This window comes from Rhipicephalus microplus, chromosome 2 (genome assembly GCF_043290135.1).
Source record: "Rhipicephalus microplus isolate Deutch F79 chromosome 2, USDA_Rmic, whole genome shotgun sequence".
In the NCBI taxonomy this organism is placed as follows: domain Eukaryota; kingdom Metazoa; phylum Arthropoda; class Arachnida; order Ixodida; family Ixodidae; genus Rhipicephalus; species Rhipicephalus microplus.
In genome coordinates this window covers 223763705-223784958 of record NC_134701.1, presented here as the reverse complement: position 1 = coordinate 223784958, position 21254 = coordinate 223763705, and the positions used below count along the sequence as shown (strand labels likewise).

The following is a 21254-nucleotide window of genomic DNA, read 5'->3' as shown; positions in this document are numbered from 1 at the left end:
ATTAACACATGCGAAAGGTGCTTTTCCTTTACTTCTGTTTTCATTTGTTTCTTTGGCAGGCATCCTTACTTTAAGAGCATTGTAAATGTATCACCCACGCGAACAGGTAAGTTTCTTCATGAATATATCGCAGTTTGAACAATTTTCCGCTAGTATAGTGCGGTGCCCACGGATTGAAAGGCAAGTCAAAATCAAAGGCTGTCGGTATGTGCTGCACTGCTCATGGACACTGGCAGAAGTCAGGTGTTGCATTCTAAGACAACGCGAGGGCGAGATTTTTTTTCATTGTTACCATTCCGGGTCACTATTGAGTGTTTCTATAGATACCAAACCGCACGAGCTCACTGCAGCCCCGGCATGCTTTTCCATACCTTGAAATCGACACGCTTGCTTTGGAATCACGCTGAAACTAGCCGAGGTTGATGTGCTCCGCTAGAGTGGCAGTGGACGACAGTCTGGCCTGTGGGTTGACTGGAAATTGTAATCGTGCCTCAAAACCATTATCATCTCTCCACACTACAATGCAACGCCTTTCCATGGGCAGTACCGCGTGTACCTGCCACCATGCGTTCCGACTTTGGTGTTTCAATCCACGAGTACTGCACTCCGTGCAATGCACTGACCTGACCTGCTCTTGTGTTTCATTGTCTTCAGATGTTCAAGGCCTCATCGTACTCCCAGCTGAAAGGTAGGAACTCCTTGCGACTTGGTTTTCACCTCACGATTTGGTGAGAGCACTTCATATCAGCTTATCGCTTCTGGCGTTGCTAATACTCATGCTCCTGTTCTTATCGTTGCGCAAGTTCAAACTGGTCATATAAACATCGGGAAGTGTTCGACATATGTCTGTGCGTGCAAGGTTTGTACATATATTTAGCATCATTTCATAACGTGTTGCTCAATAAAAAATTACAACATCAATTCCCAAGGTATGTGGAATCTGCTGAATTTTCCTTAATTTGATCTAAGTTGGGATGAGACTTTTAAAGTGAGTTTTCTCATTTGTCTGTAAAGCAGTAGTATTAAAAGCTATGTCTTCAAGATTTCCAAGTAATCTTGAATTGATACAGGTTGCATGGAAGCTCTAAAATGGTTGAAAATTGTATTTAGTGTTGTTGTCTTGCTTGGTTTTTTGCACACATACTCTTTTTCCCCTCAAGATATGCTATCTGCACAGTTTTACAATTTTGTGCTGCACCCCCTACTTTGGCACAGATAGAATGAAATCTTAAGCTACAAGTACTGTGCAAGTTATATTTTGCTTATGTCCATTCTGAGTAAAAGAAAATTTTACTTTTTGCATGGCTCGCAGGGAGCCACACGTTAAATGACTCGTTGAATGTGGTAGTGCCTCAATGGGGAGGACCGTTGCATAGTGTGAGGTCTCATGTTCCGCGCCCACGTAGAAAGGCCCTCTTCAGGGGAGGGACATCCCGTGGAGGGCTGGTCAGAGAGAGATAGAATGACCCGATGCTCTGACATTATGAACATTTATAAAATATCTAGGCGTAGTTATCAACCACCAAGCCCCAAGCTAGACAGATCAAATGCGGTAGATTGGAGGCAATTACAAACCCAGACCTTCAACCCCATTCATTTTAAGAGGCTATATCCAGATGCCTACCCAGATGATACCTATGAATTGTGTGGCTGGACTCGCGCAACACTTAGGCACATCCTCTGGCAATGTGCAGCTAGCATAAGAAAATGCAGTCTCCCTAGATGAGGCTGCGCTGCGCAGCTTCAGCCTCCAAGATTAACTCTGGGCCATCCAGCAAGGCTGCGAGTATACAGGGTCTCCGGTCCTCCCTCGGGGGCGGCCTTAGCCCAGGCCATGAATTCGCTAGAGTTATTCATAAAGTTATTACCACCACTCCTCAAAGCTCGATATAATGAACACAGATATAAGGAAATATCGCTTATAACGAAGTAAATTAAAAATAGTTTTGCAATAGATATAGTGTTAAGAATAAACCTCTATAACAAATTTTCGAATATGAAGAGCTTATGTTCGTGTCAAATGCAACTTTGCTATTGTTACAATGAGGTGTGAGTGTACCTTCACATTACAGAAGTGGAACTAAAATTGTGAGCATAGAAAGAAAACTAGATTGATGTTTTTTACATTCGTCAATGTATAAAGATTGTTGCTTATCTAAAGAATACAAATGTACCTAGGCTACTTATTCTAGACACAGTTACACAAATGCCGCTAATTAACACAGGTGAAAAACTTGGTTTTTTCATGCTTCATAGTTCTTGAGAAAAAGGTGCACGAACATTTAGATTATTGTTACCATGAGAGATGTTCGTTTTACAACGCAGTATGATAGATGGCCGTGGAAGGATTGGTGTAGAATTGAACCTCGCTTCCTTCTCTTTCACACTTGGTTGAAAGTCCAGTATGAATACACTGCCCCGTTGCAGACGACGCCCACCGAGTCGGTCAGCGTCATGCGTGGTATGGCTTCAAACGGGTGACATGCATGATGTCAGTTTTCCTAGAGTGAGAGCCAGTTGATGCAAGCTGTAGTATGGCTTATGTGTAGTTGCTCTTGGGCCCTCAGAGACAAACAACCTTGTCATGGACAAGAAAACATTTATCGATAATACATGTAAACGGTTACATACATTTACAATGGCCAACATTAGTCAGTGCCTTAGCAAAGCCTAGTGCCAGCAGTGTTTACCTACGCTCACGCAAGTAACTGCTGTGTCCTAACTGTTGGATACGGCAGTTACTATGAGGTCCGTAGCACGTCAATTACAGTATCGATGAAGGACACAGAAGCTCGAACCAGAGGACGACACGATGAATCGCTCACGAGGCCACGAGCAGATCAGGAACTGTTTCTTCGGGAATGCATTAGAAACAATGCACCTGAAGCGGCACTGAAGCCACGCCCTCAACATTTCGTGGTACCGCACTCGAGCCGGCTCAGCACCATGGTCACGGCTTCGGTAGTTGCTTCACACATACAACTTGGCATGAGATCAGTAGCTCACCCTGACCCGCACGCTGAACAGCCCGCAAGGACTAGGCTGGAACACTTGTACTGCAGCGAACTGCCAAGCTCGTCCCGACTGGTCTGGTGGCACTAACTCAGTTCGTTTGGTCCCTCAGGCCAAACGTCTTGCGCTCTTCAGGTTGTTGACTACACTGACTTTAACTGTCAGTGTTCTGAAGCTCGTGCACTTCACGATCGTCACCCTCATGTACACCTTTGTCTTCTTCAGTTCTGCTTTCACTTTTGGCTGTGGGTAACACTCTTACTACAGTATGTAATGTCGCTAGGGCGCGACAAAGCCATGAAGCGACCTGTGCAGCGAGCCGGGAACTTTTGGTACAAGCCTTGCTTGCGGTATGAAATCCAGAGCCACACCATATCTGCTCACTGTACTACACGCGTCAAAGTCTCTTATTGTAGTGAGTTTTTCAACGGTCTTTGAAAGAGGAAGTGCAGATACGCGCGATGGGTGTCTTGCCACCACTGGGTCGATTGAGAGAAATGCAGAAGTTCGCCCACATTGCCTGTGAACTTGTCAAAGAAAAAGTCCAAAAGAGTCATTTTTGAAACAGTGAGTAAACAAGTGTAAATTTTGTGAAAGGTAAATACAGTTAAACCTCTTTATATAAGAGGCATGCTCCGGGCAGCCCTTCTTGTCTTTTATACGGGATGTCTCTTGTAAGCAGAATATTCCGTATGCATTTGCTTATCAACCCGTATTTTACTGGGGTTACGCTCGTGTCTTTTATATCCATTTGTCTCTTATATCAGTGCTTCTTATAAAAGGGTTCAGCAGTAATCTTTCAGACGCTTGTGAAGTTTTAAAACCTGATTTTTCAACCTAATGAAGTCCCGCCCCATCTTAATTTTTATTATCTTTTTTACTAAGCCTACCTTATGCAATATACTGTGTGTGTAACAACAAGAGCTTAATTTTGGCGAGTTGGCTCATCGTGGTTATGTTCTAGTAATAGCGCGACAACTTCAGGAAGAGACAAAAAGAACAGGCAAGAGCGCTGACTGTCAACTGAATTTATTGAAGGTGCTACGACTGCTTTTATACAAAGTACGAAAAACAGTGCCCGTGCGCAACGATACATGTGTGACCATTATCATATAATTAAGTTTACTGTTTATAAGCAACAGTATACAGTTTATAAGTAATTCAGTTTACTGAATGCTAATCTAATGTGTATGAGATACCGTTGACATGTGGAAAAATAAACATAGCACAAACGAGGCAATGCTTCAATGATTGAGCAAGACAGCATGCGTTAAATGCTAAGAAGGGCTATGGTAGTCTCATGGCCGTACCCTGTAAAGAATGTAAGTGCACTCCTATGTTTTATAAAGCACGGTTTTTTGAAAAAAAAAAAAGAACAAAAAATGAAAGAGAGATTTTAGAAGCATTTTTTATCAGGAATGCCAAGGATCAATGCATCAGTACACCCTCACTTATTCCTTCCGGAAGAGAGTATTCTTTTCTCACCCAAGATTATATTATCGTGGTCACACATGTATCGTTGCGCATGAGTACTGTTTTTTGTACTCTGTGTAGAAGCGCTCGTAGCACCTTCAGTAAAATGCAGTTGACAGTCAGCGCTCTTTCCTGTCCTTTTTGTTTCTTCCTGAAGTTGTCGCACTGTTACTAGAACATAACAACTGTGTGTGCGTATGTGTGTGCTGGCGTACGGCGTGCATGTGTGTGTGTGACAAAATAACTTGCTGACATAAAGTAGTATTTCCACTCATATGAAGGATAGTCCATAGAAAAAAACTTCATAATTCATGCTGTTTTCCTCCCATTTTTTTTTTTTTTTTTCCACAGCTCGACAGTTATGACTGAAACTTGCGTACAAGAATCAAGAGCTCAAGCAGACGAGCCTGAGCAATGCTTGCATACTGTTGATAGTTCAGCTGCTAAAGACGACAGTAGGAGACAGCTCAAAAGGAAGCACCTTTCATCACGGAGTTCCAGCTCCTCAACCTGCTCAGAGAATGACGAAGGACTTGGGCTGCCGCCACTGATCTCTCGCGACCTCTGGACCTCCACAGGTCCGAGGAAATCACCGGAACCGCGTAGCCGTGCCGAAAAGCATGCCCACAACAAGTCTGCTCGCTCTCAGAATGCAAAATATAAGCGTTTCATGAAAGAAGTGTTTCCCGAGATTATGAAGGGAAACAACCCGTGGGCCTGGTCGAGACTGCCCGCTGCACCAAGTAGCTCAAAACTCTTGCAGACCTATCGCTCACCCAGTACGAGCCCGCTTGTAAAGGCCACTGAGGCAAGGTTTGGCAGCCACGGTGCTCACTGTGAAGGAGCAGCTGTTGAAAAGAAAAGCTTCTGGTCTGCGCCGATACCACTAAACCCTCAACGTTCCGAAACTGGCAAGAACGCTGGGCTAGCAGATAGAGTCGTGTTTAATGGAACGGGAACATTGAAGTACAGAATTGGTTTGCGCAAGAAGGGTGCGAGAGCTGCGAAACGTCTCAAGAAATCTCGGCACGATGCAGTTCTTGCAGAGGTGGGAAAAGAGAGACCTGCGTGGCGGGAAACTGTAAAAAGTCTCAGAGCTGCAGGGCGTCCTTGTGAGACACAGAGGAGCGAGTCTTGTATGTCAAAAACCTCATCCGTCCGTGACTCTCCTATTGAAACTTTCAAGCCCAGGAGCAATTTCTGGCTGAGTCCAGGGAGGTATTCGAGTAAAACCACACGGTGTGGTGAAGGTCTGATGTCAGCACTAAAGTTTGATAAAGAGGGAACTCTACCCAAACTGCCTGAAGCTAGAACTGAGCTTTCAAACAAGATTGGTGGAGAGGAGGATGAAGATGCATGGATTGGGTCTTCGTGGAGGCAAAAGCAGGACGCGCTCGTGTGTACTGCAGCGGCCAAGTCCACAAAGGCTGCTTCAACTATTCGTCAGAGTCACGAGATCTCTGAGCTGCCTGTGCTTGACAGGCACAGCAAGGAGCCCTCCAAACCACATAAAGGTGAGAGCGAATGTTTTTTGTGAAATTTATAGTGTTCAACCATGTGGCTGGTAGAAGTGGCTACAGTCAAAAACATTATACACTGCATGATACTATAGGAAAAGCCCTCTGCAGTATTGAATACTCTTATGGCGACCACTGTGCACAGTCCTGCGCAGCCTCCGTCTCGCCACTGATAAGCCCAGCGTGACACGCCTACTTGCCGAAACGCGCCTGTCCGGTAACAGACAGCGCCGCCACTCTTTCATCGGATGCTCACACAAGCTACCAAGCTTGGTTTCATGTTTGTTTCTCTAACCATCTGAAGCGCAGCATTGGCATGCTTGCCCTGCTGTAGCCACTACATTAATAAACATCGTTTCGTTTTATGTTCGGATCCGTCCTTCACCCACTTCGCATCCCACATCTAAGCTGGCGAACTTGTAGGCTTGCTGTGGTGGGCAGCAGACAATGGGCGTAAAGCAGCGATTGTGCGTCGGAGCCAAGCAGCGAAGTCAGTGGAGTCTGACGTCGTAGTGCTGGATGGCAGAGCTGCGAGAAATTCGCCTGGGAGACAAAGTGGTTTTCCGTAGACGAGCTCTGCTGGCGTAGCTAGGATATCCGGCTTGAAGGTGGTGCGAAGACCGAGAATGACAGCAGATATGGCCTCGAGCCAGGTTGATGACGGATGGCACATAATGGCTGCCTTGAACTGTCGGTAAAAAGGCTTGATCATTCCGTTGGCGCAGAGGTGGTAACTGGTGGTCCTCAAGCATTCAAAACCGATAGTCAGTCTGAGAAGCCTGAAGAGGTGCGAATCAAACTGGCATCCTTGGTCAGTGGTTGCACAGCGGGGGGCGTCGAAATGAGCAATCCAGCCAGTGAAGAAAGCCGAGGCGATAGATTCCATGATGATTCCCTCGAGTGGCCATGCCTCAGGCAATCGAGTGTACCGGTCGATGGTGGTGAGGCAGTAGCGATAGTGTACAGCCGGGGAAAAGGGTCCTATGATGTCTAGGTGAACGTGCTTGAAACGACCAGAGGGCTGAGGGAATGCTCCGAGTTTGGACGTGACGTGCCTGGTGACTTTAGCGCGTTGGCAGTGAATGCAGGAGCACGCCGACGCGCGACAATCCCGCTGCATGGAAAACCAGGCATAGTAGTTGGTCACAATATGTACAATTTGTGCAGTCCAGCAGCGGAGGCCTGCTGGAAAATCTGTGAAGGGCATTTATGCACACACCCTCCATATGTGCGCAGCCAACGGGACAGGGTGGTTAGTCACAAGGCATGTAGAGGCACATATGCTGGGATGGCTGAGGTTGTGGAGCTGGTTGAAAAGACCTCAGCAATGGCATAGGGGCACATAGGGCCTGCTTCGTCCTGTCGACATGTCCCAGCTGATTGTTCTTCCCGATCCTGGAATGGGGACTTCTTTTAGCTGAAGTGAGGACATGCCCTTGAGAAGTTCCTGCAGCTCTGCGTTCGTGGTCTGGGCCTCGGAGCAGATGTCTGCTGTTATTTGCACCGAGCTGATGGTGGTCACACGTGAAAGCGCGTTGGGGACCACGTTGTCTTTCCCGCTGATATGTTGGATGTTGGTGGTGAACTGTGCAATAAACGAGAGTTGGTTCTGCTGAACAGGCGGGAGTTTGTCGCGGCGTCGAGAGAAGGCGTAGGTTAGATGCTTGTGGTCGGTATAGATGGGGCAGTGTTGCACTTTGAGAACGTGGCGAAAGTGCTGAACTGCTTCGTATATCGCTAGAAGTTCTCTATAGTAAGCTGGCGAACTTGTAGGTGCAGTGGTCGTTGTTTCGTCGGTGGAACTGGCCACTGAAGGGGTGACTTTCAAAGCCGAGAGTTTCCAGAAGAATGCCAAGGGGTGCCAGGTGTTGTCCACGCGTTGCATGAGAGGGCGCCGACGTTGAAAGCAAAGGTGTCCGTGAAGTGTCATAAGGGAGCGTCAGGCACGGGATGGGAGAGGAGTGTGGCGGTGCAGAGTGCAGCCTTGCATTCCTCGAAAGTTTGCACCAAAGTCTGTGTTCATGTGACGGGTTGGTTTCTTCGTAGACCAGCCAAGACATCATGAAGGGGCATCTGGTAGTCAGCGGCGTGTGGTAATAAACGCCTATAGAAGTTCAGCATGCCGAGAAAACGGCAAAGGTTTTTTAGTGGAGGAGGGTTGGAGTATTTCTGCAAGTCAGAGATGCGTTCAGGCAAGGGTCAAGTTCCCTGTGATGAAACTTTGTGGCCGAGAAAATCAACGGTGGAAGCACCGAGTGCGCTCTTCTGGACGTTGAAGAGCAGGCCGTGGTCGTTAAGGCATTAGAGCGAGAGACGAAGGTGCCCGTGATTTTCTTCAGCGTCGCGTGAAAAGGCCAATATATCCTCAAGATAGACGAAGCAGAAGTCAAGGTCACGAACGACTTCGTCGATGAAGCGCTGAAAGCTTTGCCCTGTGTTTTTTAGCCCAAAGTTCATGAAGGGAAACTCGAACAAGGCAAACCAGGTGATTATTGCAGTTTTCGGGATGTCCTGATTGACGGGTAATAACGTGTAAACCTTCACCAAGTCCAGCACGGAGAAGACAAGACAGCCGTGAATGCGGGGGACGGGGCACCTGTCCGGGATGGTGCGCACGTTGAGGGTGCGGTAGTCCCCACATGGTCGCCAGCAAGCGGTCTTCTTCGGGACGAGGTGAAGTGGCGAGGCCCATGGACCGTCGAAGCAACGGGCGATGCCTTCTCGGAGCATGGCCTCAAAGTCTGCCTTGGCTATGTGCATGCGCTCTGGGGCAAGGCGACGGGTGCGGCAGAAAACCGGGGGGCCTAGAGTGGTCCGGATGTAGAGCATGGCGGTGTGCTGCACTTTGCGTGGCAGTCTGCTGGTGCGTGTCAAGCCGGGAAACTTGGCGAGGATGGCATGTTACGGTGAGTGATTGTCGAAACTGAGGACTTTGATGCTTGGCTGTCGGGTGGTTGATCGCTGGCCTGGTGTAAAGTGTCCTGTTGTCGCTTCAATTAGCCGGTCGTTGCGGCAGTCCGGAAGGAGGTTATAGTGAGCCAGAAAGTCTGAGCCGATGTTTGACTCGACGACGTCAGCGATAACAAAGTTTCAGTGAAGGTTGCGCCGTATGTTCTTGAGCTGGACGTGCAGTCGCGACGAGCCGTATGTTTTGATTGTGAACCGGTTAGCCCCGCTAAGCTCGAAAGATGTTAGTGGAAGAGAACCTTGAAGGTGGGACCACGGGTAGCAGCAGATGTCGGAACCACTATCGATAAGGAACAGCTGTCTTGTGGCTTGGTTGGTGACGAAGATGCAGCGGCCTCCAGGTTGGCAGCTTGCGGTCGTCTCCACCAGCTGCCGTTGGTGCTTCTTGTTGGCGGAGCAGGGTGGTCGACATTGCCGGGCCCTGTCACCGAAGTGCCGTTGGTAGTAGCACCGACCGTGCTCAACAGGCTGCTGTAACGAGGCGGTGTCACAGTCACTGCTTTGTGATTAGTATCTCTGACCTGTTGCTCAATGTAGCCGAGTTGTTGGTCGATGTTGTCAATGCGGCGCGCAAGCTCTGTGGTATTGAGTGGTGCGGCGACAGCCTGGATGGTGGGAATGACTGCGACACGGAGATCTCGGTGATGCAGTCAACGATCTTGGCAAGGTCATTGAAAGGAAACCTGGGCCGAGCCTCTAAAATTGCTTGGACATGTGTTGGAAGTTGTTGAAGCCAAATCACTTTCAGCAAGGAATCTGGGACTTCCATGCTGCCCGTGAGAGCACGCATTGTGGCGGAGCAACTGTGAAGGTTTGCGCTCGGCAAGCTTGGCCGACTGAAGTTGTCGCAACTTCTCTTGATCCGTATTGGTTGGACTATGGTGGATTGATGAGCATATCGCGGACCTTGTTGGCGAATTGAGCGTCCAAGTGGGCGCCGATGTAATTATGACAGGTTTGGTCCTGCGTGATGCGTGCCAGAGAAAACTGGGCCTCGGCTTGGATGAACCATACGTCGGGCGCCTCCACCGAAAACGGCGGGAGCTCGACGATGACATGACATACGTCCGTGTCTGTAGTGGCTGCAGCAGTGGTGGTGCCCGCTGGAGCTGGGATTTGTGGAGCGTGGTCCAAACGCAGCTGTTGGTGGGCCTGTAGTTGCTCTTGCAGTTGTTGCACTTGTTGGCGAAGAGTGATGAGGGCTTCTTGCTCGGCCATAGTGGTGCGGTTAGTTCGAATTCCGGGTCACCAGATGTGGGATGAACAAACATTAACGTGTCCTAATTCACTTTGATTAGAAATAAATTAGTACTAAGTTTCAATGTATTCGCAATTAACAAAAGTTTGTGTATTATTCTGCATGTAACCCCTTGCAAAAGTGCTTTCACTGCAGTAGAATGGTGCTCTACTGTGAATACACCTATTCAGAGAAAAGCTGCACTGCTGCGAAGCTTTATTTCAAGGTTTGGTGAACATATTATCCTCAAACTTATTCTTCCTTTAAGTTTACAAAGTTTGTTATACCGCTAGGTATAGTGAATTTCAAAACATGACATATGTTACAGGTTATCACTTGCATTTTACTGAAAGTAACATCCTGCTGCTATTCAAAGTTGCTTCCGTTGCTTGTGAAATAAAAAGTATAACATTTGGACACGCTTTGGAGAGAACATAATATTTGTTAGGTCACGACAAATATACTCATTTTTCTTTATAATACGTGACGTATACTCTTCGAATTCGATTTGAAATTATTCGAGCCAGATTCCTGTTCACTTTCAAGCTAAAATTCACTATTCGCACAAATACCAAATAATTCAAAGTCACTGAGGGACCAATTATCCATTTTATTTAGAGTCTGAATTAGTATAGAGCACCTTAATGCTTCCTTCTGATCGTGTGCACATGTGGCGCACTGACTCACCACGGCTGCACAGTTGAGACACTAGCACAGAGACACGAGCAGGCGCTGATGTGCAACCACACTGTCCCTTTGTTGTGAAAAATTTCGTGAGTTATATCCCTTTGTATGTTCTCTCCGTGTACGAGGGACACACCCACACTTTTCAAAAATTTCCTTTTTTTTTTTTTTTTTTTTTGGAAGAGTGGCCTGGCAAGTGGTGGGCATCGCTATAGAGAGGCAAACCAAGTATACTCGGGATTAGCAGGGCTTCTGCGTATGTCATTGCCTGAGTAAGCTCTGGACTGACAGCGAAAGGATTGATCCAATTAGTGCAAAGTTCAGAACCCGCGCATACACTTGCACAGGACAACCACTGTGTCGAGTTCCTCCAACCTTCACAAATGTCTTCCTGTTACCTTCAAAAACCTTAGTGGCTTTTTACAAAATGATGAACTACAACTACAAAAACCTTGTAGTTGTTGCAGATATTCGGAGAAAAAAAACTTGAAACGCAGAGGTGACATATGTGGGATTTTTCATATAGTATAATAAATTTTCGGCAAACGAGGTGTAAAGGCTCCTACCAATTTTCATAGCCAGATTTCTTGAACTGATGGATAATGGCGGTGAAAGTATTAAGCTGCGATTATGTGAATGTTTTATTATGCAAATAACATTAACACTTGTGTTAGTTTGCAACAGAGATTGCTGGTGCTGTGGCTTGATTGTCTGCTTACGGTGCGTCTACTACACGAACTTTTCAAATTTTTCGTTAATTTGGTATTTGAGCAATGCAATGCTTTTGGGTGTCTCAGGAAATTTTCCCAGTATGTTTCTTCGACTGCAATATGCCTCGCCCTATCTCTCCCGCTGACGAGTACAGCCGTCGCAAAATTTTTTTGCCAGAATGTCCTATGACAATACCTGCCAATAACAAAAATTTTCCCCACATGGAGCCAATAACAACTACACTTACCGTACTTTTTTTTCTCGGTTATGAATAGCCGTACTTGTTCATGTTGTGTCACTTGAGTCTGCTTTAATTTTATTGCCAAGCAGTGAAGCAATCTTCAAGTTATCTTTTTTTATGTAATTATTTAAACAAAGAAACCTTACTGCAATAAAGAAGTTTCATTTTTATTCAGAGACAAAAAAAATCTACAAATCAAGTTCGGTGAAAATATTTCTGGTAAGTTATTCTAATGTTTTTGGTGGGGTTAAAATGATCAAGCTCTGCTCTTCAGTGCACTTTTCAACCGTAGCAGCTTAATTTAGTAGCATCAGTCATTGATATCACACAATGCCTCGCAAATTTATAGACCATAAAATGGGTTAAAATGGACAAAGCTATACCGTTACACAAGTTTAACTAGTACTTTGGAAGCCGTCATATAGATGACCCTTGCAGCTATTCTCCACAAGACTAAGGACTGGAACTGTTGTTTATCTCTTCAGCAGTCTGTGGGAAAACATTGTTCATAGTTGTTGCTTCAGGTGTGCAACATAAAGCCAAGAATGCCTTTTAACAGTCAAGTTAGCTGTATGTTGATTGATTTTTAATGTATATATAAATGCATAAATGAGAGGTGCGCTTGGAGGCATTGATGCGATACTAGTGATGCTTATTTCGTGTTTGATATATTTTTTTCTTTCAGAAACGAAAGATTCCACTGCACAGACAAGTAAGTTATATTTGTTTATGATTTTCTTTCTTTAAATTTTAACATAACTATAGTATATGGATGTATTTAAATGAGTTGATGCAACATAATTCTTATCTCATGTTTGCTTCTTGTTTAAGGTGTTCTTCTTAAAGATGAGACTTCTGTTGTACAAACAAGTAAACTGTGTATTGATAAATGTTTTACCTAACTGCAATACGATTGATCTGCTTTATACATATGCAAGCTATAAATCTTACTTTATGGATCCTTTTGTTTCAGGTGTCCAACATGAAACAAAGGATGCTGTTGCACAGACATGTAAGTTTTATGTGAACTTTGTTTGCTTATATATGTTAATTTAAATGTAATGCAAAAAGGCAATTTCAAGGGGAGATGAGAATCGAAAGACACATTTTTTTCTAGAGTTGCATTTTTTGTTGTTTTTCTTTCTTTTTTGGTTTCGTTCAGTTTAAAAACTGAAGATTGTAATTTAAGACGAGGTAAGTTAAAATAACTTTCAAAGAGCACCAAGTGGCTGCTAAAAACTGAAGAGCTCATTGTCCAGATTCACGTGGAAGTTGTCACCTGGCTACTTGTCATTGCATTTTGCATGAGGAGTTTACTAAAGCTACATTGTCAAAACAACCATAATTGCCAAGCTTTCATGATGGAAGAAATCATCTTAAGCAACATATATTTTCCGCATAGATGAGCTTCCACTTATACCTTTAAAATGCGCTGTTGTCAAGGTTCATTTTTGGCCAACTTCTTGACATAGGACATCGTGTTTTTGGTACTTATAATAACCAAATCAGGATGAAATTTCACTCACAAATTCTTCGACATGTGAATGGTTCAAGTATGTTCTTTAAAATTTAAATGGAGATGCTACTCGAAAACACTTTTTTTTAATATCCGCACTAGAGCAATTAAACTTCAGCTGTTTATGGAACTTTTTATGCTGATTTCAAATATATAATTAATTTTCTTCTAAGTTACACACTTTTAGCTCTGCAACATGACAAAGTGAAAACCCTAAGCCTTTTTCCCCCCCTCTTTTCATCCCTAAACTTCTGTAATTTTTTAGCACTCATTGCTCATAATGCTTCAAATAAAGTGTTGAGTGCAAATAACTAATTAGAAAGCACATACAAAATATGTAATATGTGTGAGAAATAATACACGTAAAAAGTCCATATTTCACCTATCCTAGTAAAGGTATACATAATTTTTTTTATTATACAATAACATACTGAAACTTAAACTAGATAATTGCATTTGTCATACTTTGGAAAAATTTTGGGCACAATTTCATGCAAATTGGAGCACTAGAAGTGCTCTAAAAAGGAGGGGCACATTGGAAAAAATGGCAAATTTTGTGTTTTGAGAAAAACGAGTTTTAAAGTTAAAATTGAGCTTTTATTTATGAAAGATATTATTAAATCAGATGAAATTTGCACACCAAAAAGAACAATCCTTCTTGTAGTGGCCACTGCAACTAAAATACGCCAGCACCGTGAGTTTGTCCCTCTCGGCGTTTTTGAGCAGACTCCTCACAGACATTTCGCTCACAGACAGGGCCATGAAACGCTTGCCAAACTTCCGCTCCATCTGGCAGAACCTTGTGCCAACTGCAAGCTAGGAAGAAGTTCGACAGGGCTGCGAAATCCAAACTAAGTCCAGTGTCATGCCATTTTGCAGCCATGATTGTGCCACATACCGTCGTACATAATGGCAATATCGTCCCTGCTAAGTTCTCTCACTGCGAGCTCTTTCGACCTCTCAAGATTGGCGCTGACGACATCCATTGATCCATTGCCGCATGACGAAATTTCCGGCTGATGGGTGCGAGTGACTTTTGATGCATTGGCTTTTGCAAGCCAAGAACTGCTGCAAATCGGACCAGCTGCTCATAGCCTATTCCTAGAGAGCGCGCCGCACAACGGCTTTCACTTGCGAGCAGTGCCTTTTTTCATTCATAACGGAGATAATTACACCAGAAAAGCATTGTTTAGCTGCGCTGCTCGACAAGACATGGACCCCACAAGTAGGTTTCACAGCACATACAGGCACGCAGCAGCCAATGGCGGTCCCCGATTCGTACCATGTGATAAGCCAGTCGCGGCGCTCGAAAAACGCACAGAAGAGTGCTTCTTTTTATTATTCCTTGCGCTGCATCAGCTTGAGAAACTGTTGTTTTTTGAAGAGTGAATCTCGACTCTTCAACTCATGCGACCAACAATGGCAAGCGGCGGCGCATTATCGGCGGCAAGGTGCTCGAAGACTCCACACTTTCGACCTTTTAACAGGCACCTTGTGCTCTTTAGATGCAATTTTAAAGCATTTCCAGTTAAGGCTAGACCTGCATATTTTTTTCATAACAGTAGAGGTACTAATCTTATCAAAACAGGTGAAAATAAAAAATCGGTAATTTTGAAAAAAACTCCAGTTTTTCGACCCTCATCTCCCCTTAATATTGCTTGTATAATTACAATGAACCAATGTAAGTCGTTAATATGAGCTGAGGATTCTATGAAGCTGAGGATTCTCACATTACAAGTTTTCTTGTCTATTAAAATGTCTTATACGCTCTCTCTCGATAGTTTTTGCACCATTTTTTTCGCACCATTTTTTTCTTTTTGGGGGGGGGGGGGGGGGGCTACCTGTTCATTTCTATAGACTCCTGTAGCAGTGTTTCTCAGGAACCCATGTTCTCAGAGTCTTGAGACGTGCGCAAAATCCCTTAGTACTTTAGCCCTTTGTATACCACAGACAATCCAGTTGCACTCGTAAATATTTTTTGCATATATAAAATAACTATACATACAAAGGTCGGAATAAACAGAAAACATGAAACATTTAGCTTTTGCACTACAAAAAAACAAGCGTCCGGATGTGAATCCTGGAAGCACCAGTTACACTAGGTCCATCATCCTTGGTCATGGGTACTGCCAGCAGCTCCGTTTTAACGCATTAACTATTATAATCCATCACTGGTTATCATAATCAGCTTTATCATCAGCTCGTGGTCATTAATATTATCATCATCACAATAAACGTCCAGGTTGCCACTTTATAACTGCTGTCATTCAACTTTTACATCATCACCATCATTATTGTCAAACAAGGCTCTTTCGCTTGCCCACAGCTCTACTTCAATGTGTTCATCATCCTTATTGTCATCGATCATTTCCAGCTTTTTCATGGTTGCGCTCAAGCTGAATGCTTTCATCATCGACTGTAGCACTGTTGAAGAGGCCTTTGCATGTCGCTGGTTCTGCTCCAATGCGCCAGTTATCGTTGACCTCCAACCCTGACGATTGACTTGCTCTAATCAGCCAAAAAATTGTGGCATGTATGTCTTCACCACCTAATCCACTTTGCAAATGAAGCAAACAAATTTTAAACATGACTTCTGACAGGTACATTTAGCTATATTACAGATAGGGTTTTGTGCAGAGCCACATGACAGCAAAGGGATTGATTGATTTGTGGGGTTTGACGTCTCAAAACCACCATATGATTATGAGAGACGCCGTAGTGGAGGGCTTCGGAAATTTTGACCACCTGGGGTTCTTTAACGTGCACCCAAATCTGAGCACACGGGCCTCGACATTTCCGCCTCCATCGGAAATGCAGCCGCCGCAGCCGGGATTTGAACCCGCGACCTGCGGGTCAGCAGCCGAGTACCTTAGCCACTAGACCACCGCGGCGGGGCGACAGCAAAGGGAGTCCACTACTATTCAGTGTTCTATTGGCTTCTTGCGAACTCGGTATGCATGGCATCCAGAAACGTGGATGCTGCAGCAACGCCTCAACTTGTTAACTTCTGCTCGCTTGCAGTGCAACAGAATTTGCACAAAAACAAGCTAGACCGTTCGTTCTCTTGAATAACGTGGAGTAATTTGAAAACATTTACAAATTCAGAGTGAACTTGCCAAAAAAAAAAATGTAGGCATACAGGTGATTTGAAAACTACGCAGTTGTTCTATGCGCTGTTTGTTTGCAGAAATAGACATAATGTTGTCTTGAAGAAACGCTGAAGTAATGCCAACAATTAAAATAGATTTTAAGGGAATGTGTTTTGGCTAGCCTGATTCCAATTCACTAATCTTTTCACATATGTGGACACTGGGAGACAAATGGTTTGTGTAGTGCCCCAGGGTTGCATTCAGAGTTGTTGGAACACTTGAAGAAAGTCTTTCCCTTCTTCTTTTATTTACAAACGAAAATTCGCACGAGTGTTCTTTCCAATTCAGTAAGTGCTTCGTATTGAATATAATGCATTTTATTAGAAGCACGGGTGTGTGTTCTTTTTAGAGGCTCTCTGGCCACCATCGTGAATTTTGGTCCCCGACCAAGTAAGATCCCCCCCCCCCCCCCTCCACCGCCTTCAAATCTTGTCCTATTATCTTTCGCTCTATGGGGGGCACTTGCTCACGATTTTACAGCTAACCAATCAATGGACATCAGTGCCTGCAAAATAAGATGCGCTCTTCTTTTTGATTAGACCTCACTTGGATTCAGAGATGCGAGCTCACTTGGACCTGTGCCCCGCCGTGGTGATCTAGTGGCTAAGGTACTCGGCTGCTGACCCGCAGGTCGCGGGATCGAATCCCGGCTCCGGCGGCTGCATTTTCGATGGAGGCGAAAATGTTGTAGGCCCGTGTGCTCAGATTTGGGTGCACGTTAAAGAGCCCCAGGTGGTTGAAATTTCCGAAGTCCTCCACTACAGTGTCTCTCATAATCATATAGTCGTTTTGGGACGTTAAGCCCCACATATCAATCAATCAATCACTTGGACCTATGCTTGTGAGCATAGCCCGTGAGTACAATTTTTCATTCAGTGTGCCACAGCTGAAAGAATGCAGTGAAGCGAAATGCGAAAAGCAACAACCTTGAAACTGGAAGTGTTGCTCTGCACAGGGCCACAATACTCACCTCCAGCATTTAGCTGAACACAGGAGTGGGGTAACCTGTCATGCTGCTTCTGTATGATAAGTCTCATGGCCTTTATTTTTTTAGTCTGTTAATTTTACAAGTGTACCTAATGTTTGCTAATTAATTTTTCTGTTGTCTGTACAGATGATAAAGGTAATCATGAAGGAGCAATGCTGCGTGCACTGTTACCGTATTGAATGGCACTTTATATGCAGCAGGTATATACAGTACCATTCTGTACCCTTTTGCTACCATGAGAATACAAGAAAAACGTGTCAAAACTATAAAAAAAATTTTTTTTGCTCAGTTTATTGACTTGTTTTGTTTTGTTTCTTGATAAAACTGTACCATTCTTTCAATTTAGCAGGGTGCCTTTATTTCACTAATCGCATAAGTAAAGATACGAAGGGGGCTTCACTGGAAAATGCAAAATGGCAATACAATGGAAAATGGCAATAAACTGAAAGCAGCGGCACAAATGGCCGAACATGGAGAAGTGCAGCCATGCGGCGTCAAAAAGCATGACAAGTATAGTCGTCATCTGTCATTTCGTTACAAAATCTCGTGACTGCTATACTCATCAGCAGCAGTGATTCAGTAACTACTGCACTGAGCATTACTTTTTGCTACATTTAAACTATAGCCACATTTCAATATTGTATTCAGATCAAAATCTTGCCCCTTTGCCTGACGGCACAATGCGTAGAACTTGTTCACTTACTATTTATTTAGGTTGAGTGTTTCACTGTATCCTTTAACTTGCACGATTAACTGGGCTTTCTAAAGAAGCACATTGCTGCTTTGCTTGGCGTGCAATTTTAACTAGCGGTATTTCTTGCAGCATTTATATGTATGGTCGGAAAGAGCTTCAAGGTGGATATGGAATCAAGGGAACACTTGCGGCAAGGTGAGTAATGATAGATTCTCTTGCTGTTAGAATTTTCATAAGTGCCACGTTTCCTTTCACCGGACAAGTGTAAATTATCTGGCGAGACCCATTTCAGGATCAAAACAACTCATGCCTAATTATACGGTGACACTAGCCAGAACCATCAATGGTTTGAGATCAGTTTACTCATCTAATGAAGGTTATCAAAACATGTTTTAGAGCGTTCTTGTTCATGCTGTGCAGAATGGTAATGACAAAACACAGGGTGAAGAAATGAGGAAAGGAAACAGCGTTTTCTCTCTTTTCTTGTTTCTTTACCTTTTGTTGCATGGTCATTAGCGAAAGTCTACTATTTTTGGAACGTATGCTTATGGATTTATATTTTCCACTTCGTGCGGCGTATGCTTGAGAATAAATGTGTGAAATTGGCTCTGCGCCCCATTTAGAAGATTTAGCAACATTGTCTCTAACGGCCACAGTGCAGTTTTTGGCAAACCAGCTTTTAGAACACCGATAATAGGTGGGCTGGTTGGTCGATACCGAGTGTGAAGAAAAAAAACACATTTCGAGATGAGAGAATTCAAGAAGGACACATATATGACACTGTCCTTGCAACGTGTTCTCTCGCCAGTGCTTTGTACATGCACGTTTCATTGCCCCCCCCCCTCCCCCTCCCCCCCATATGCACACTCCGTTTTTCATCCTTGGGTGTTAGGACTTCTGTCCAGTTTTTTTTTTTTTTTGACTACCTTGTTTTAATATCCAAGAACTGGTTGGTTTGTAATCCACTTGTTAAAGGTTCACGAGCTACCTGACCCCATCTGGCTGGAATCATTCTACTTTAGCAGTCATGGCTAGGAGTGGTGCTGAGCAAGACTCCCAGGTTTCGCATGCACATAAATACCCGATAAGTGGATGAGGGCACGACCACTGCTATAGCTCTATATTGGTATTAACATTGGGTGCAGAATCTGGAGGTAAATTTAACAGCACAAAAAGACAATACACTTCAGAAGAAACATACACACAGCACTGACTGTGTTTCTTCTTAAGCATTTTGTCTTTTTGCACTATCTATCTATCTTAGTCGTTAACCATTTCCCCCATGCAGCAGTTTTATCAAAGGAATCTGGAGGCAACAGTTTTAGGCCCTGCCGGCAGCAAGTTGTCCTTTCGTTCTCTTTACTTTCTTCACATCTATATTGGAATTACTACTATACACTCATAGCTGTTCAATTAACGTCCCCAATACCTGGTTTTCATTAGGGTTGTGTCAAACGAAAAAGCGAGCCTTCAAAATTCCCTTTCTTGTCCTGATGGGGTAAGACGAGGTGCCTCTGTCAAGCCACTCACCTTAAAGCAAACGCAACCTCTTGCCTTCAGTGAAGAAGCATCATAAATACATTTAATGTCGTTGGCTAAGGAATCGTCACGTGCCTTTGTAACACGCAGTTCTTCTTTTATTTAGCAAATACAGCGCGCATGCTTCGGTACAGCTGCCGTTGCGAGTGGCGAAAAATCGAATTGTTTAACTGGGCAATAAGCGAAACAGCTACTGCTTCTTATGTTTAGCTCCCTTTCTTTTTTCATTTTTTTTTTCAGTTGACACGAGTGTTACTTTTATGCAGGCTTTCTTGCATTGGAGGAGCAGGTGGAATTCATGGACATGCCTCTAGGACAAGCCGGCAACGTTTCCGGGATTACCTTTGGTCACTATTTTTGTACACATGCTGGTGCCTTGGGCATTATGAGATTGAGCCCAAATAGTGAGAAACCATTGGCTGTCAACAATGACAGTGATATGGTTAGTATAGTACATGTAACCTGACGTCATTGGGGCCAAACTAACTTTCTGATCTGCTGCTATGTTTATGGGTCAACATTGTTTTGTTCTGCAGTAACAGACTTGCAGTAATTTGTCATATCTTATGATCTTATGAGATGTAGAATAATAACCTGGTTAATTGTGAATCAGCTTTACCATCAAGAAGATATAAATTGTGCTGAGCCACGATGTACCCATGGCATGAAGCATTGAAGATTATACCTATGTATACTATTCATTTCCTTTGTATTTAAAAGGGTAAGTGGCTTTTGGTACTAACTTTCTTATTTCTTCATAGATTTTGGTAGGAATTGGTTCACTTATTGAAGATGGTTTTTCTAATACTACTGTAGAAATTCTATGAATAATTCTTTACAACTTTTTGATGTACTTTATATCACTCCTTGTGGTCGTGCCCGAGTCTGGCTCTCTTAAAAAACGTGGTAGAAAAATTGTTTAAAGCACCATACATCCTAAAATGTATGATTGAGGCCAGGGCATTGATATACCTTTTATTTGCACTGCAACACAATTTTTTTCTGTTGTCCTTTTTATTACATAATCTTACAACAGGCATTGAGGCTGTGTGGAACTCGTCAAATAGCTAATTATCAAAGGCAAGAAAAAGCATGAAAGTCATACTCTAGACTGTACCTTGACAAATATAGAAAAAAAAATTACACCATCTCCTACTAAAGGAAGATTCAAAGGGAGATAGACATGCAACCATGCGTATATGCAAAGCAGCGGGCGCTAATGCTTACACTGGCGGCAACGTTGAAGCCGGTACTCATCGCAGTGTGGCGCAGGGAAGAAACCTGGGGAGGCGCAAAACACACAGTGATAGACTGGTGTTTCTTACTAGAACATGCCAATCAATCGTTGTTAATGGACAATGAGAGAGAAAAGACACCGATCGGACACGGAGACCAGCAGTCTGCTTTTAGTTAATGCGCACGCTGCGAATTTTGATTGTTCAACAATGCACGGGAGAAATCTCTCACCGGCAGTACCATGGAGGTCAAGGTCCAGTGCCTATGTACACAAGGTCGGCAGTGAACGG

General features: G+C 44.0%; 2 protein-coding genes across 3 annotated transcripts in view; one reads left to right on the top strand and one right to left on the bottom strand.

Moving 5' to 3' along the window:
* The window catches only part of Ak3 (Adenylate kinase 3), a 104852-nt gene that overhangs the window by 70472 nt on the left and 13126 nt on the right, over positions 1-21254 (bottom strand). The window lies entirely within an intron of this gene.
* LOC119170381 (uncharacterized) overlaps positions 1-21254 on the top strand; it is a 43411-nt gene that overhangs the window by 17294 nt on the left and 4863 nt on the right. For both annotated transcript variants that reach the window (XM_075876364.1, XM_075876369.1), the window contains exons 6-12: positions 60-106; positions 655-688; positions 4837-5999; positions 12528-12554; positions 12816-12854; positions 18319-18384; positions 19995-20170. In XM_075876364.1, coding sequence (XP_075732479.1) covers positions 60-106; positions 655-688; positions 4837-5999; positions 12528-12554; positions 12816-12854; positions 18319-18384; positions 19995-20170 — 1552 coding nt within the window. The remainder of the gene's footprint in view (positions 1-59; positions 107-654; positions 689-4836; positions 6000-12527; positions 12555-12815; positions 12855-18318; positions 18385-19994; positions 20171-21254) is intronic.